This window comes from Phodopus roborovskii, unplaced genomic scaffold, assembly GCF_943737965.1.
Source record: "Phodopus roborovskii unplaced genomic scaffold, PHOROB, whole genome shotgun sequence".
NCBI classification, from domain to species: Eukaryota; Metazoa; Chordata; class Mammalia; order Rodentia; family Cricetidae; genus Phodopus; species Phodopus roborovskii.
Window position 1 is genome coordinate 2,367,199 of NW_026126515.1, and position 17,980 is coordinate 2,385,178.

Sequence of the window (17,980 nt, forward strand, 5' to 3'; positions counted from 1 at the left end):
CAACACTGACAACTGATTAGCCGTTGCTCAAGTGGGGTGTGAAGGCGAAGTTCTAGCTCCTGTCAACTCTCTGAGGGTATTTGCTCATCTTAATCTTTTTTTTTTTTTTTAATTTCCCAATTCTTCTCTCATAATTAACTCTTCCACCTGAAACTCCTTTTCGCAACACAGCTGCCGCCTGCTCAGGATTGCACTGGATTTGGATTTGTTCATTATGTCAAGGAGGGTTGATAGCTTTTCATCAGAGTAAACTGTGCCTGCCCCTTTGGGTCAGTGTAAATACAGGGTAGATCTCATAAGGGATTCCACGTGGTAAGTACTGTGCATATAGCTGTAGTGAGCGCTGCACATCCGCCTGTACCTTGTGTGTGCATCTGTGACATACTGTGACCAGAACATTGAAAATTTTATTTATTTTTGTTGAATAAGACCACACTGTGGTGTGTCCCAAAAGAGATGAAAAGGTCCTTCTGTCTGTAAAGAAGAAATATTCATTTCATTCCTGTTTCTCGATTTCACTTCTCATTTGTTCTTAGATAAAATGCTGGGCTGCAGGCCAGCAGAGGGTTGTGGTGTCCCAGTCCATGGTCTTCCTGGGGGGACAAGTCTAGCAGCAGACCTGGCTTAGTCCACCCGTGGTGCTATAAAAGGATGCCACAGACCAGGTGTCGCAGAAACAACAGAAATTCACTTCTTGGTGTTTTGAAGGTGATAAAGATCTAGGTTCAACATCTCATCAGGGCTACCCTCTCCTGTTCCCAAGATAGCACATTGTTGCCACGTGCTTCCCACCGGTGATGCTCTGTCTTCACACGGTGGGAGGAGGAAGGACACAAAGGGTGAGTTCTCTCTGAAGTCTCTATTACCGGAGCCTTAGTCCATTCATGAGGGCTTAATCTCCTTCACGTAGACTGTACTACTTAATACCAGCATGATGGGAATGAGGGTTCAACATTCACACCATGGCAGACCAGAGGCAGGCAGGCTACACCTCGAGTTCTCCTTCCCTTATCCTTGTCTTTTCTTTGATTCTTTTTCTTTTTCCCCAGACAGGTTTCTCTGTGTAGCCCTGGCTGGCCTGGAACTCACTCCGTAGATCAGGCTGGCCTGGAACTCACTCCGTAGATCAGGCTGGCCTCAAACTCAGAGATCCACCTGTCTCTGCCTCTGCCTCTGCCTCTGCCTCTGCCTCTGCCTCTGCCTCTGCCTCTGCCTCTGCCTCTGCCTCTGCCTCTGCCTCCAAAGTGCTGGGATTGAAGGCCTGTACCACCAATGCCCAGTCCTCCTTTTCTTAATGCTATATCTGATTTTAAAAGTCTGTCATTATGTGCACACACACATACACACATATCTCCTAATAGCTCAATTGGTGGCCACGAACCACAGAAGTTTGTCTTGCTTGATCCACCATGCCAGTTAAGATACCAATCAGCCGCCAGTCTGATGTCTCTCTCTTTGTCTTATCTTTTCTCCTTTCTTCCTCTTTGTTTTTGTATGCACATGTGCTATGAGTTCATATGTGTAGGTGTGTTCTCCTGTGTGGGGGCACATGTATATGCATGTAGAGACCTGAAGTTGATGTGAGATGTCTACCTCTATCACTTTCCATTTTATTTATCTAAGTGAGGTCTCTTGTTGAAGCTTATAGATTCTGGCTAGTCTAAGTAACCAGCCTGCCCCGGGGGTCCCCAGTCTCTGACTCTCAGGTGCTTGGGTTACAGGTAACACAGGTTCTGGAGAGATCTGAACTCGGGTCCTCATCCTGTTCTTTGTTCTGAGAAGTGTTATAAGATGAGACAATCGGCTACTGATAGGGACTCTGCTAAGTTCTAGTTGGTTGGATTTGATCCTGTCTCAGCTGGGTTGGTCTTCAGTCTGTGGGGCAGGAGATTGCTACCACTATTGCAAGAAACACATTGTGTGTTCTCGAGACCATTGTTGCTTTATTTCAGTTAATATCTCAGAGGTCCAAGTTCAGTGGCTTAGACTGTAAGCACCTGGAGGGCAAGGCCACTGTGTAGACCTTGACACTTTTGCTCTTGTGACTAAAACCGAAGAGAGGCGAGGTCACTTCTGCAGTTAGTCTGTAGCGGAGGATTATCGGGATTCTAAGGGTGTCCCTGGCTGGAAAGTCAGGAGGGCCCAGAATGGTCCAGAGAAGTCCAGCTATGTGCTATTTTGGTTTAAATAACACAAACTCTTGCCTTTACCCTCCCCCATGTTCTTTTGAACCATAAGCAAAGAAGTACTTCCAAGCCTATGTGCAGGCCAAGAGTGACAGCACTGGGCATGTCCCTGTGTGAGCCACAGTCTGACACCCTGATCGTAAGCCAACGAGGAAGGCAGCCAGGAGCCTGCCTCAGAGCTGAGAGCCTCAACTTTGGAAGGAGGTTCCAGGGCTCCTCTGAGTCCAGAATGGGTCAGAGGCACAGAAAGGCTAGGCTCTGTGGACAGATGGTCATCACCCCAGCCCCATGACCAGGACATGCTGCTGTACCTCTTGGGACCTTGTTTCCCTCTTCTGTAAAGTATGGACAGGAAGAGAACATACTTTACAGAAGTATTTGGAAATGGAAATAAGCACCTAAACTTCAGGTTCCCAGCAGGACCCCAGTGTGTCTCCCTTATTGTAGAAGAGGGCCCATAGGCCCCATCCCCTGGGCTGCAGCAGCTGTGGCTGACAGAGTAAGGCAAGGATTTGGTGCCCTTCCAAGGTACAAAATGATCATACCACAGACTGAACTGTCACACCACAAATCTCAGCAGGAACCCATCCTTAGACTCCCTCTGTTCCCAGGTAGCCTCAGAAATGCCCACAGGGTGGAACGTGAGACCTGGGAGCCTGTTGGATCTGATCAAGAACTGTCTAGTGTCATGGCCTGACACCATGTTCCAGCCTTGCACGGAGAAGCCAAACAGGCTCACGTGCCTGAAGGAACATATGGTGGGCTTTCTTAGTGCAATTGCTAGAACCATTGGAATGCACTAGGACTCCTCTTAAGTGAGAACACATATCCCATAAAGCTACATGGTGGGCAGCTCCCTGGAAGAGTACTCGGAAATGCAAGCTAAGAAATGTCATCGTTGTCAGGGGCACTAGGTAGGTAAGTGGTCTTGAATCTCCCCTCTCAAGGAAGGTAAAGTGCTGTAAAGTGATCAGTCTCCATAGTAACTAGGCTCAAGCTTAGCTGCCCTTGGTTCTGCGGGAGGTGAAGTTCTAGATCAGTACAGAGACCAAGATCGAGAAACCCAAAGTGAGGCTTGGCTGAGAAGTGCTGAGGGTGGCCCATGAGCAGATGGCCCCTACATCCTCCACAGTGATAAGATTCCTGGGATTTACTAGCTCGCGATGGTCCCTCGTCCATAGCTATCCATGAAAGCCACAGCTAAGGTTCTGTGGGCACACAGGAGCAATGTGGGTGGCATCAGTCTTGATGCTTGTGTCCCAGCTCCAAAGACTTGACTGAAGTGGTCTTCGGTACAGCCTGGGCATCAATCAGGCTTTTTAAATCTTCCTGGGTGCTTCTGTGGTAAAGCTTCGGTTGAGAACCACTAGTAAAAATGGCAGGCGAGGTAATTAACAACAGCAGTAATTATTATTGCAATGCACATGCCAGGCCCTGTGCTAAGTGCATCATATATTCATTTCCTTTAATCCCCAGAATTCCCATTTTCCAGATGAAGCACTTTCAGATGAGCAAAGTTAACCTCCAAGGTCAGAGAGTAGCAGGAGGCGGCATGCCATGCCAGGACCTTCACATTCTAGGAGATCACTAGGCTGCCACTGTAATTATTGCTTCTGAGGCAATGGGACCAATCTGGCCTGGACCCAGTAACAGCTCTGGTCTTATGCCACCGCAGCATCTCATCTGGTTGTATGAGAGCAGTGGCAGATGTCAGGGAAGCCCTGGGGGACCCCGTTCCAGACCTCAAGTTGTTGAATGATGTGATCGTCAGTCCTGGGAATGAATGGCAGTCTTTCTTCTTGGGTCAGAGCATCAGATGGGATGGAGAGAGAGCAGGAATCACATTTTGTTTTGGTTTGTAGCAGACTCAGGAGGAAAAAGAAAAAAATCAGGAGCCATCCATAAAACAGGGCCACTGCCTTTTAATATGTAGTTTCATTGAAATTTAGTGAAAGGGAAACCCAGCAGGTGCCTGTTTTACTGGTAGTAAAAGGAAATTGGGCAGTGATTGTTTAAAGAGGGTTGAAATTGTTTACATTTCAGATGTAGAGGTCTGTGTGTTTGAAGGGTAAGTTTGCCAGACTCGGAGGTTGAGGGCTGAACTGTTCTTGATGAAAACGACATGGAAAATAGTTCCTTCTTATTTTAAACCTCCCCTTTGCTGTTTGTTTCCTAATTTTAGCAGCAGGAAGCAATGAGCAATTCTTGATGGAAAAAGACTGAAGCAATGAGGAAAGACTCAAAGTTTAATCAAAGTGATGGATGGAGGTGAAAGCTCTCCAAGATGAGGGGTCCTGCGTCCCTCCCTCCCTCTGCCCCCCCCCCAGCTACTATTTCAACTTAAGCAGTTTCATGTAATTGACCTTATTGCTCGAGGAAGTGCTGGGTTTGGTGTTCCATAAAAGGACAAATACCGAAGAAAGGGGTGGTTGCTTACACTTCAGCCAAGAACCCTCTGCCAGGGGCTAGAGGACAATGAGATGCTCATCAGCCCATCACTCAGCCTTCATTCCTCACCATGGCAACACAAAAGGGCTTCTAGTGTGGTTCTTATGGAAACTCCATCTTGAAAGCTGAACACTGCCCTTCCTACTAGGGAATGCTAGTCCTGGACTGCAGCCACTGACCCAAATACCGAGCGAGACCACCAGCCTGATATCTCAGGATGGATGGTTGCATGCTGTGTCGTTGCCATCAGTGGCTCATTTGCTGGGTTTTGGGTTTTTTTAGTTTAGTTTGCTTTTTTTCTTTTTCTTTTAGAGATTGTTTTTCTGCTCATTGAAAGGACTGAAGGGCTGCTATCAATGAACTTTTGGTTACTAGAACAGGACAGAAAATCATAAAGCAGTCAGAGCTACCCCACTACCTGCTTATCCAAAGTGCGGTATTTGTGCAACCGTGGGATGTGGGCCTGGAGAGTTGGGCCATTGTCACTCTCACTCATTTGTTCTATACCCCTTGTTTTAAAGTGCCAGTGATCGCTCAGGCACCGCTGTGGACTTTAGGTCCCAGCATTAAACAAAACAAGCAATTCCTGCTTTGACGAAGTTTGTACTCATTGCAGGAAGTGCCGAGAAGATTAAGATATAAAATACATGCAGAATTCTAGGTGGTGGTGAGTGCGGTGGGAAAGGAGGTAGAGTGAGTGGCCTTGTGGTTTTACATAGTGCAGATGGAGGTATGACAGTCCTGCAGGAGGTGTGACAGTCCTGCAGGAGGTGACAGTCCTGCAGGAGGTGACAGTCCTGCAGGAGGTGTGACAGTCCTGCAGGAGGTGACAGTCCTACAGGAGGTGACAGTCCTGCAGGAGGTGACAGTCCTACAGGAGGTGACAGTCCTACAGGAGGTGTGACAGTCCTGCAGGAGGTGTGACAGTCCTGCAGGAGGTGACAGTCCTGCAGGAGGTGACAGTCCTGCAGGAGGTGACAGTCCTGCAGGAGGTGTGACAGTCCTACAGGAGGTGACAGTCCTGCAGGAGGTGTGACAGTCCTACAGGAGGTGACAGTCCTGCAGGAGGTGTGACAGTCCTGCAGGAGGTGACAGTCCTGCAGGAGGTGACAGTCCTGCAGGAGGTGTGACAGTCCTACAGGAGGTGTGACAGTCCTACAGGAGGTGACAGTCCTACAGGAGGTGACAGTCCTGCAGGAGGTGACAGTCCTGCAGGAGGTGACAGTCCTACAGGAGGTGACAGTCCTGCAGGAGGTGACAGTCCTGCAGGAGGTGTGACAGTCCTACAGGAGGTGACAGTCCTGCAGGAGGTGACAGTCCTGCAGGAGGTGTGACAGTCCTACAGGAGGTGACAGTCCTACAGGAGGTGACAGTCCTGCAGGAGGTGACAGTCCTACAGGAGGTGACAGTCCTACAGGAGGTGACAGTCCTACAGGAGGTGACAGTCCTACAGGAGGTGTGACAGTCCTACAGGAGGTGACAGTCCTACAGGAGGTGACAGTCCGAAGTGCACGCCCAGGAGGTGACAGTCCTGCAGGAGGTGACAGTCCTGCAGGAGGTGTGACAGTCCTGCAGGAGGTGACAGTCCTGCAGGAGGGTCCTCCAAAGTGACAGTCCTGCAGGAGGTGACAGTCCTGCAGGAGGTGACAGTCCTACAGGAGGTGACAGTCCTACAGGAGGTGACAGTCCTGCAGGAGGTGTGACAGTCCTGCAGGAGGTGACAGTCCTGCAGGAGGTGTGACAGTCCTGCAGGAGGTGACAGTCCTGCAGGAGGTGTGACAGTCCTGCAGGAGGTGACAGTCCTGCAGGAGGTGACAGTCCTGCAGGAGGTGACAGTCCTGCAGGAGGTGACAGTCCTGCAGGAGGTGTGACAGTCCTGCAGGAGGTGACAGTCCTGCAGGAGGTGTGACAGTCCTGCAGGAGGTGACAGTCCTGCAGGAGGTGACAGTCCTGCAGGAGGTGACAGTCCTGCAGGAGGTGTGACAGTCCTACAGGAGGCATGCCCCCAACTCAGAGATTGGCTTGTCTCTGCCTTCTGAGTGCTGGGATTAAAGACATGTGCCACCACCACTTGGCAATGAGGAACACTTAAGAAAACAGTATTTTTGTTGTTGTTGTCGTTGAGGACCTCATACATATATTCAATGTGTTTTGATCTTATCTCCCATTCACCTCCCCCTGGCTCTCCAGAACACCCCTCCCAACTTTATGTCCCCTTTAAAAAGAAATAATTCACCGTGTCCAGTTAGGGCTGCACATGTATATGGGGCTGTCCACTGGAACATGGGTAACCCCGGATCACACTCTCGAAGAACAGCCCTCTCTGCCTCCGTAGCTGCCATCTGCCCATAGCTCCTCAGCTACAGACGGCGCCCCGTGAGCCCCTCCCCATCCACACAAATGTCAGTGTCACGTGACAGGTGCCAGCCTGACCTCAGAATTCCACACATGGCACAGTACCCTCACCTGCTCTAGGAAAGTCTCCAGGCCCAGGACCTGCAGTTTCAGGCCCGTCCACTGATAGCTCCTGATGGCCTTACAGCCAAGGACCAAAGGATGCAGATTCCCCTCACCCCTGCTGTGCTTAGCAAGCCAGGGGGCCAGAAATAGGAATAATCACTGTGTTCCCCTGGAGGACAGAGGAGACAGTATCTGTGGCCACTGCCCAGCTGCCTTGCGATGGGAGTGAGGTTCTGTGTCCATGTCACCAGCTCTCTGTTATAAATCCTCACCTTGGAGCGGGAGTCTCTTCTTCATGACCTTCCTTAGCCATGTCTGTCAAAGGTGAACAAGAAAAGAACCAGATGACTACTGGGTACCTCTTCTGGGGCTGCCCTGCTCTGTGTTTCTTTCTTTTTGTTCATTTTTTAAAATAATTACTATGGGGGTGTATGTGCATGCCACAGCTCACGTGTGGAAGTTAGAGGACAACTCTGGAATTTGTTCTCTACTTTTGTCTTTACCTGTCCCAGGGATCGAACTCAGATTGTCAGGCTTGGTGACAATACCATTTCCCTCTCTGTTAACTTACTGCCCAAAAGCTTTTTAAAAGTTATTGTTATTATTCATGTATATTTAGGCAGTCGTGGGCAAAGTGGATGCTGGAGTCTCTCCTTGGCCTGGAGCTCTCCAATTAGGCTAAACTGTCTGTTCCGTGAGCCCTGAGGACCCTCCTGTCTCCACTTCCTTAGCACCGGGATGATAAGGGCACACAGCCCACCTAGCTTTTTCCATAGGTGCTATGAGTTGAACTCGGGTCCTTGAGCTTGCAAAGCAAGCCCTTTACCAACTGGGCCATCCTCACAGCTCTTTCTGTTTCTATATTCCCAGACTCTCACAGTTCTTGCTGTGTCCGTGCTAGTGGTACAGCCGTAGGGCACCAACTGAGCAATGCAAGGCAGAGGTCTAAATTAGACAGAGCATGGGGGTGGCACCGAGCTGACCCTGAATGTGTAGCCTGGCAGACAGAAGTGGAGGTGCCTCTCTCTGCTACAGGGAGCACAGAGAAGTGAACGGAGATGGAGAGTGGGGGCTTGTGGAGACGCAACTCTAGAGGCCTAGTTCTGAAAAGGCGCGAATGTCTCAGGATCAAAGGTAAACGCAGGAGTCAGAGAGCCACAAGGAAATGAGTTATGGTCTGGGCCGCTGAACTAGGAGGTAGACATCAGAGGCTGGGGCGGTACCTAGATGGCAGCTGCGGGAAAAGGAAAGCGAACCCCTACAGAGAGCATGGCTTTTCCACAGGCGTATCCCACCTTCCCCAGTCTCCCTTTTCCTGGTTGGTTCAGGACAGCTAATGCTTCAGCTACATCCCGAGATGTGAAAGGAGAGCAGAGACCTCGGGGAGGGAATGGCTCTGTGTCCTTCAGGATGAAGGTCTCACCCCAGACTCTGGCCCGTATGGAGTTGGACTGGGCCACACAGTACCTCCAGGCTGTGTACAGAGACTTGTCTCAAGAACACACTGAGACTAACTTGGTTTTGAGGGTTTGGGAGAGTCCTCTCTAGAGGGCTTTAGCCTATCTGGACATTCTTCCAGAACATCCTCTGGGGCCTGGAGGAGGCTTTGGGTGAGAAATGGGAAGGCAGTTGACAAGGAACCATCTCAGAAGGGTCCTTCCCACTTCTGGGCACATGGTGGCGCTCTGGGGAATGAATGAGTGAATGAGTGAGTGAATGGGTAGGTTCATACATTCATAAACATAAGCCCAGGAGGTCCTGAGGCCTTGCACCCTTAGGAGGGGTGCGGCTAGGTACATGGTTCCCAGTCAGTGTTGAATGAGCAGTGGATGAGCTCGGGGTCAGGCTCAGAGGTTTCCTAAGCCCACAGAGTGGCCCAAAGTCCTGAATAAATAAGCGTGGTTATTTCCCCCAGCCAACTTTCAGGATAATGAGGTGATGTACACTCCCTTTGGGAGTTTGAAAAGCTCTTCCCTCTGCGGTTTTTCTTTAATTTTAGCTCCTCAGCCATGAGCTAGCGGCTTCTTTCCATTCCCCTTACACAGAGCTGGGGGAAGGGAGGGGCCAGCTTAGCATCATCATTGTCCCAGGTGGGAAGGACGAAACACCAGTCCTTTCCATTCCCGCTCAGAGCTGGAGGTGGGTGGGTTGGATTTTCTAACAACTCAAGGCTCAAGCTGGAACACTCCTGTCTCCTCCCTCCTCTTTACCTCTTTCCTTGGCTGAAATGGATTTTTGAGCCCAAGGGGACACTGCCATTTCTGTTCATTTCCTGGCACGGCGCTGACTCAGAATATTAGAATGTCATGGCCACAGCTGTGTCACCTCTGAGCATACACCCTAAGCAGCTGAGCCCAACTTGGGACAAGGCCTGGAGGAAACAAGATTTCCCTCTCTGGATCTGCCCAGAACCCTGGGCTCTCCAGAAGGCTTCTAGGACAAGAGGCCATTGGAGAGCATGGCAGTAGCAGCAGAATGTCAGCACTTAGGAGCTTCCAGATCTTCTAGCATTCTCTCAAGGGAGGTTGGGGGCAAGCTGTCAAGGGGACATAGATACTCTGTTGGTGAAGCACCTCAGTGTCACGCTACAGAATAGTCCCTCTCTCTACAGGTCCCACTGCTATACTGGGACCACACTGGGATGAGACATGTTCAGAGAGATGGCCCCACCCCTCACCACAGGTGTGGGAGAGCTGGCCCCAATAGCCTAGGAAAGCTGGCTCTGCCCCTCTCCTGAGGGCACAGTCCCAGTGGCCCAGGCTGACCAGCTCAGCTACCACCCAGACCCACATTCTGGGCCTCGGGTGGCCTACCCTAACATGTACCATGTCTAAGACCTGAGTCATAGTTGGAGCTGGGCTGCATCTCTGGAGCCCATGAAGGGACTGGTCCTGTGGAACAATAACTGCAGAGTCTCCATGACTTTGGGATATCTAAGAGGAGTTTTGGTGAGGGCCCAGTGATGATGGAAAGCCAGAGGCCTTGAACCAGACCGATGGCTAATTGCAATGAACATTTTGTGGATGGGGCTGACTGGACCAAAAGGCGTGTGACACCCCAGCTCCTGACACCACTAGGATGAATGTGGAGGCGTTAAAAAGGATGGAAGACTGAGGTGGTTTTGTTTGTTTCGTTTTTAATTAACTTGGGAGGGGCATGCTGCAGGGGTGAGGGATGGTTACGGAAGGACGGGAGATGAGCAGGATTGGGACGCATGTTGTAAAATCCCCAAATAATCAATAAAGAGTTGTGTTAAAAAATAGGATGAGGCATGCAATAGAGTTCTCATTCTTTGGATATATGAGCAGATAGTTCTTGCCCTCTTTTCTGCTCCTTCTGTAGGCCAGGGCTGTTGGTTGGGAAGGAGATTTGGAGTTGGGATGCAGTCACAGTTGATAGTGTGTCTTAGCCTTCCTGGAAACATCTGGCCTGAAGTTTGGTTCAGACAGTGACATATCATGATGCATGTATCCATCCTTTCATCTCTGATGTGTCTTCCCCTGTATCTAGGGACTCTGGTGCACAGGGTGTGACAAAGGAGCATAAGACTGGTTTATCAGTTATCCACCCCCCATGACTTAGACCAGCAGCTCAGTGCATCAGCAGACATGGGGCCACCGAAGCAGCCAGCAGAAGTCCCGAAGAGGCTCCAGCACTGTGTTAATATAATACATTTGGTCCTGCTGGCTTGGGGCATTAGCATGTGATGGCTTGCTAGATGTGAGTGAGAACTCTCTGCAGCAGCTTGTCCAAGCCCTGGCTCTTATCCACAGGCAGCCTGTATGTGCCTCACCCAGAACCAGGCTCCAGTGCATTCTTAGGAGACAGTCCATCTGCAGAGTGCCCTCTCTAGTTTCTAGTCTCCTTAAAACCCCTCATCCCAGGGGACTGATTTTTATCTGGAAATACCCTCTCCATATCCAGCAGAGAGCATTGGCTTTAGAATTAGGCCGGTTTGGGTGCTAGGGAGATACTTCAGCCAATAACAGGCCTGCCACACAAAGCTTGAAGACCTTAAATCAGATCCCCAGAACCTAACTTAAAAAAAGAAGGAGCGAGAAAAGGAAAGAAATCAGAATCTGGTGTAGTGGTACATGTCTGTAACCCCATTGTAGGGGAGGCAGGGGCAAGCTGAAGCTCACTGACCAACTAGTATAGCCAAATCAGTGAGTGTCAGATTCAGTGTCTCAAAAAACACCCAACATCATCTTCTGGCCTCCACATGCATGTACACATGCACAATACCAAGTGCACCCCCCCCCAAAAATAACAGCTAGTTTGAATCCAGACTTATAATTTACTAGTTCTCTAAGGAGGGGGTAGAGATGAGAGGGCCAAGCGGCCACAGTCCTGGCAGGTACTCACTGCATCCTTCCCTATTCACTATCAGGGGAACCCTCCTGCCTGGGCCCTCTCTGATGCTGACCTTTGTCTCAGGTGACAGGAACACCCTCCAAAGGCTTTGATGAGAAGGCATACCTGTCAGCCAAGCAGCTGAAGCCTGGAGAGGACCCATACCGACAACATGCCTTCAACCAGCTGGAGAGTGACAAACTAAGCCCAGACCGACCCATCCGGGACACCCGCCATTACAGGTATGGTGTCCATTGTGTAGACAGGAAGAAAAGACCAGTGTTGTTTGTCTGGGGTTTTATTTGTTGTGTGTATTTTATTGTTGCTTCTTTAAACATTTATGTTATTCATGTGTCTCGTGTGTGTGAGCAAGCACATATGCAAATCACATGTATTTTACAAAGGAAGACATCCTCATTCTCTGTCTTGTGACTTAGACATTCAATAGAACTCATCCTCAGCACTCTCCTGCCCTCTGTGTTTCAATGGGAAGGTCAAAAAAAAAAAAAAAAACAGCTGGGCCAGAAGGGCCCCCCCCCATGGCCCTTCAATCAGGGATCCCAGAAAGAATAGCCCGCCAGGGAACTTCAAGTAAGTCCGAGGAGGTGAGTGAACGGCACAGCTGAAGCAGTCTCCCGCCTGTCCCTTTGAACGGTGAGAGGCTGGGGCTGCCCCGTATTTCTTGTCTACCCTCGCCCCCAGCAGCACCTACATATACAGCCTGGCCTTGTGCCGTATTCTTCTGTGCGAGGTGGACAAGGTCCTAGACCAGGGTCAGCGAGGCCCCCCCAGTCCCCAGCTCAGCGTGACTAGACCCCGGCAAGGCAGCCGCCTTCTTCCTGAGTTCAGTCCCATGTGATCCTAGCTAGAGTGTGTGTTGCCATCACCTTCTGCAGAAACCCCGTCTCTCCTGCCTGGCCTCATTTACCCATCAGTTAGCATGTAATGTTACCATGTCCTTCTTCCCTTCTCCTCCTTCTCATAATGTGTGTGTTGGGGGTGGGGTGGAGTGTAAGACAGTGTTTCACACTGTAGCTCAGGCTGGCCTGGAATTCACTGTATGTACCCCAGGCTAGCCCTGAACGCACACCTCTCCCTTCCTTAGCTCTCATGGCTTCTTTCATGTTTGTAACTCCTTCGCCAGTCAGCCTGGAGGCAACTGCCCCTCTCCCCACTGAGGCAATGATAGGTTTGTGTCTTGCTCTTCAAGGTCTTTGGTGGACAGCCCTAGACATGGCTAACCTAGTCCTCAGGTCTTTGGGGAAGTCTATGTAAACTGAGGACTTGCCCTGGACCATCTCTGCCCACCTTCCCACTGCACCCCACTTTGACCTCCTCGGTCACTGTTCACAGAAGCTGAAAGGTGGAATTCACATCCGGGGCAGTGGCGGATTGGTGAGGTGCCATGTGCTGCCTGCCGCTAGGCCCCTCAGAGAGCTGAGGTGGGGGATGTGTGCACATGCACACTGCGAAGAGGGAGCCAAGGGGGTGCTGTCCTGGTAGAGCCAGTGTGCTGGTGCACACCCTGCCTTCCCAGGCTACAGCTCCTGCTGGACTCTGCTGCAGGCTAGTTCCTGGTCCTGGCCTCTGTCTAGGATGCTAGGTCAAGGGAAACAAAGAGTGGAAACTACAGAAGACTGACTTGTTAGAACCATGAGAAAACCTCCTCAATCATAGACACGGGACAGCCTCTTAGACAACTCCTGGCTCCTGGGACTTGGGTAGCTCCACCCACCGTCTAAATTCCAAAAGAATGTGAGTGTGTGGGAAGTTCGAGTCTGCCCTCCAGAGGTATGGGAGGTTGCCTCCTTAGACAGTTGATGGCTGGGGACAAGGACAGAGAACTGGGGCCCAGGTCTGTGTTCCAAGGCTAGGTACCAGGAAGAGGCTGCTTCTCAGCTAGTCTAGCTCAGGCCAGTTCCCAGATCCCTGCCCCTTTGTGAGCAGGCACTTGGGCACAGCCTGGCTTCTGGGGGCAGAGAGAGCCCCTCCCCCACAGCCTCAAGGAGAGATATTTTAAAGCTCCTCAGGAGTGTTCCCTGAGGTCTCACGCCAGTGGGACTCCCTGCCTGTCTGACCCGGCCTCTCTGCAGGGCAGGATGTGGGCCTGGGGATTCAGACTGTGAGCAACTGTCAGCGGAGTGAATACTGTAATGAAAAAAACAGTCATTGCTGGGGTTGTCTGGAGCGACTGTAATAAAGAACATCGCTTAGGAAAACCAGTGGAGGCGGCTGCCTTCCAGCTGTCTGGAGCCCGGAATGAATACATTCACAGAAGCGATAGTGAGGAAGGCTGACAGGAATAAAGATTTTAAGTTCCCCTTGCTGAGGAACGGGAGACAGGGGACCAAAGATAGGGTTCTGTAGGTGGGGGAGTCCAGGGCTGCTGTGGAGGGAGCAGAGTGGCAGGAACTGCCCTTGGTGTCCTCTGGGAAGCTGCTATCCTGCAGGCTCACCCTGCCTGATGACTCTTGCAAGGCTGTTTGTGCTGTGGAGAGAGGAGGGAAGTCCCTCCACTCCCACCCTGCAGGCAGAGTGGGAGGAATTTCTGGCCAGATCCTACCAGAGCTGGAAGACAGGAAGGAAAAAGCACCAGGGTGTGAGAAGGCAAAAGGAAGGTGGTTTTCTCTCACGCCACCACCTTGTGCCGCTAGCCTGCCCCAGCAACAACATTGCCGTTTGGCTCCTGGCTGTATCCTGGGGACATACATAGACCTGATCCCTTCCCAAAAGGCAATGCATGTATGCTCTGGTACTTTAGGTCTTTGGCAAAGAAACCCCCAGACTTGGGACGATCTCTCAATCTGCCCCTTCCTTCCTGGACCCCTGGGCCAGGCAGCATGTGGATGCTGGGCCTGTGTGGGATGGAGCATCACATTGTGGGAGGCAGGCTGTACCCTTCTCTGCCTTATAGAGCTGTCCCAGCACAGCAAAGCGGATGTAGAAAAGCACTGAGCTGTCTTAGCATGCCACCACCACTCGCCTCTGACTCCCTGCCCTCTTCTCAGTTGCCCATCCTTGTCCTATTCCTTGGACCTGCCAGCGACCAGTGTCATCATCACCTTCCACAACGAGGCTCGATCCACACTGCTGCGTACAGTGAAGAGGTAAGTTCCTCGCCCCGGTGGGCTGTCGTCTCCATGGCTCTGCCCCATGAGGTCTCAGGTGGCCCGTGGGGTTTCTGACCATACAGTACCTTGTTGCTAGGGATGGTGTACAGCCCGCAGGGAAACCAGTGAGCATGGGGAGGGTAAGGCTTGTCCTTCCGAGAAGCTAGGCCTGGTGAATGTTGTGGGAGACCCCAGAAGTCAACAGCAGGCAAACCCAAGGTCAGATGAGGGTAGAGGGAGGCAGTGATGGCCGTGAGGCCTTAGAAAGGTGGGGATCAACATATCCAGTGCCTGTTACAGAACCAGGTAAACATGCCTATTCCACTCTCAATCTAAGCTTGGGCTAGTGGGCAAGTTTGACCTGTACCCATGTCACCTCCCCAATACACTTAGATGGAAATGGGACACGGAAGGGAGAGTCCAGTGGCATTTCTTGGAGAGATGGGGCTTGACTATCCTTTCCCAGGGAAAGACAGGCACCCCTCCCAACCTTAGGGTGGGGAGGGAGCAGGAGTCTCCATGGTGGGAGAGGCGTTGACAGGGATGTGCCAGAGAAGCTGAGTCCACTGTTCTGTCCCACTGCCACTCCAGTGTTCTGAACCGAACTCCTGCCAACTTGATCCAGGAGATCATTTTAGTGGATGACTTCAGTTCAGATCGTAAGTATTCATCTTTCTTTGGTGTGCCCCTCCACGCCCCACCCTACCAGTCCCCCAGAATGCTGAGATGGATGCCCTGCGGCCATCCTGGTCCTTACACACTCTGTCAAGAAGGGAATCTTTTCTAGGATGCTTCCCCATTGTGGCACCCAACAAAGGGAAGGAGTGGATTGTTTAAACGATACGCCCATGATAGAACGTGAAAGCAAAAAAGCAAAAGCAAAAACCTGAAACAAGGGGCTGAGGAGATTCCTCGGCAGATAAAGTGCTTGCTGCACAGTCATGAGAACCCATGTAAGAAGCCAAGAGCCACAGTCTGCATCTGTCACCCAGTGCTCCAGGGAGTGAGATGGGAGGGTGGTGGGTGCCTCGCTAGCCGGGCAGGCTACAAAACTGTGAGCTCCAAGTTCAGTTCATAAAATAAGGTCAAGAGGTCAAGAACAAAGAGGAAGGTATCTGATCTCTGGCCTCCATGCCTATACACATGAGCAAGTGCACTTGTATACACACACACACACACACAGAGATACAGAGGTACAGAAACACACATGCTCACACAGACACACAGATATATACACACACACAGACACACACACACACAGAGATACAGAGGTACAGAAACACACACGCTCACACAGACACACAGATATATACACACACACACACAGACACACACACACACAGACACACACACACACACAGAGATACAGAGGTACAGAAACACACACGCTCACACAGACACACAGATATATATACACACACACACAGACAGACACACACAAACACAGATACACACACACACACAGATACAGAGGTACAGAAACACACATGCTCACACAGACACACAGATATATACACACACACACACACACACAGACACACACACACAGATACAGAGGTACAGAAACACGCACGCTCACACAGACACACAGATATATACACACACACAGACAGACACACACACACACACACACACACCTGAAACAGTATCCACAGCATCCTTCATAGTTACACCTTCCATAGGAAGAAGAACCCCTTAAATATGGCAGGTGTTCTCTGGTGCCCACTGGGCTAGAAGTGGCTCATAGACACTGGTGTTCCTCACCTGGCTGAGTAGTGGGAACAGGGCTGTCCTTCAGCCATGACAGTCACTATGATCTGATGCCCACATCTAAATGAGCTTGCCTTACTCCCCTTTGCCCTCAGCTGAAGACTGTTTGCTTCTGACTAGGATCCCCAAGGTCAAATGCCTTCGCAATGACAGGCGGGAAGGTGAGTGATGGATCCGTGTCATGGTGGTCTCCTCCCCTCCCCACTCCTATTGGACACTGGGTTGTCTTAAATCCTGCCTGGCTGCCTTGGTTGCCTTCTGAGAAACGGGACAGTACCGGCACTCCTCGGCCTTGCAAGGCTGCTATAAGGATGAATAAGAGGTTTGTGGTAGAAAGCCCTGAGAAAACCAACGGGAAGGAGAAAGGTGCGACCGATCAGGGGTGTTTCAGAGCATCTGTGATGGCACAGTGCAGTGTCAAGCCATCTAGGGCACAGTTCTTGTCCTAGGAATGTTTACTGTGCCCAGGGGATCACAGGCAGCACCCTCGCCACTGGCGGGTTATGCTTGTGTAAATGGTGTGGATATGGAGGAGAGGGGGCAGGCTGAGCAGGAAGGACTTCTGTGGAGGAGTGGGCCTCAGTGTCGGGAGGAGTGGCAGGCCCTTCATGAGACAGGTGATGGAGTACAAGGAAGGACATGGCACACTGCAGTCAAGGGCAGGAGCTGACAGGTTCAGTATGTGCCAGCAGCCTCTCTTCCCTGAAGGGCTGTGGCAGGCATTGGCTTGGCTGACATTCTCAAACTTAGTCATGACAGCCATTGCTCCTGCTCTGTCCACAGAGAACTGAGATAGCATAATTTGCCAAAAGTAGTGAATAGAGGAGCCGGGACTCTAGCCTGGGAGACCTAGTCCAAGGCCAGTCTTTTAGTCCCTCTGTGTATTCTTCCTTCCTGTGAGAACACAGGCCTAGATAGCAGGGGCCGTAGACAGTGGCTTGAGATGAAAGCAGGCCTTGAAAAGTCAGAAGAACACTCTTAGACTTGATGAGGCAGACAGCAGAGAACCACGGAAGGTTTTAGAGTGAGAGAAATATGTGTTAGATATTAAGAGAAGAAAGGCCATTTAAGCCTAGGAGCCATATTGGTGAGTGAAATCTTCAAGCTGTCATAAAAGAGGCCCAAGAGAAACATCTCTCCAGCCACTATAAAATAGGGACTGTCGGGCTTAGGAATATGTTGTCCTGGGGTTTTACCAACAGTGAAGGAAAATTTACAGGCAGATGCTTTCGCAGTACCTTTAAGTAGAAAGGTGGAACATAGGCCCTTTGGACTGATGGGCAGTTAGTTAGAGGCACAATGATGAGCAAAGTTGTGGCCAGGGTTGTCTCTCCAGAAAGTGACCCATATCCAGAAGTTTCTGCATGAGGTCCTTTGCTTTCCACAGCTCACAGGACATGGGTAGTTGTTCTGGCCAGGGCAGAACCAGATGGGCTTCTACTATCCTGACAGACAGACACCTCCACCCCCTGTCCCAAGCCCTCAGCAGAAGGGCCACAGCAAAGCCAGTTAAGAAGCAGTTAGTGAAACCATCAGGAAATGGAGATAGGAGAGATAAAGCCCAACACACTGGGTTCTCTGGTGCCAGGCACTGCCCTTGTTCTGCTGTTTGATGTGACAGGCTGGGTTACGGTGGTTTTTAATCTATTAGTA

At 50.8% G+C, this 17,980-nt stretch overlaps 1 protein-coding gene across 1 annotated transcript in view; it reads left to right on the top strand.

Moving 5' to 3' along the window:
- The window catches only part of Galnt16 (polypeptide N-acetylgalactosaminyltransferase 16), an 80,414-nt gene that overhangs the window by 38,224 nt on the left and 24,210 nt on the right, over nucleotides 1–17,980 (top strand). Inside the window, exons 2-5 of the mRNA XM_051196225.1 lie at nucleotides 11,532–11,689; nucleotides 14,456–14,554; nucleotides 15,149–15,216; nucleotides 16,423–16,488. Of these exons, the coding sequence (XP_051052182.1) occupies nucleotides 11,532–11,689; nucleotides 14,456–14,554; nucleotides 15,149–15,216; nucleotides 16,423–16,488 (391 nt within the window). The remainder of the gene's footprint in view (nucleotides 1–11,531; nucleotides 11,690–14,455; nucleotides 14,555–15,148; nucleotides 15,217–16,422; nucleotides 16,489–17,980) is intronic.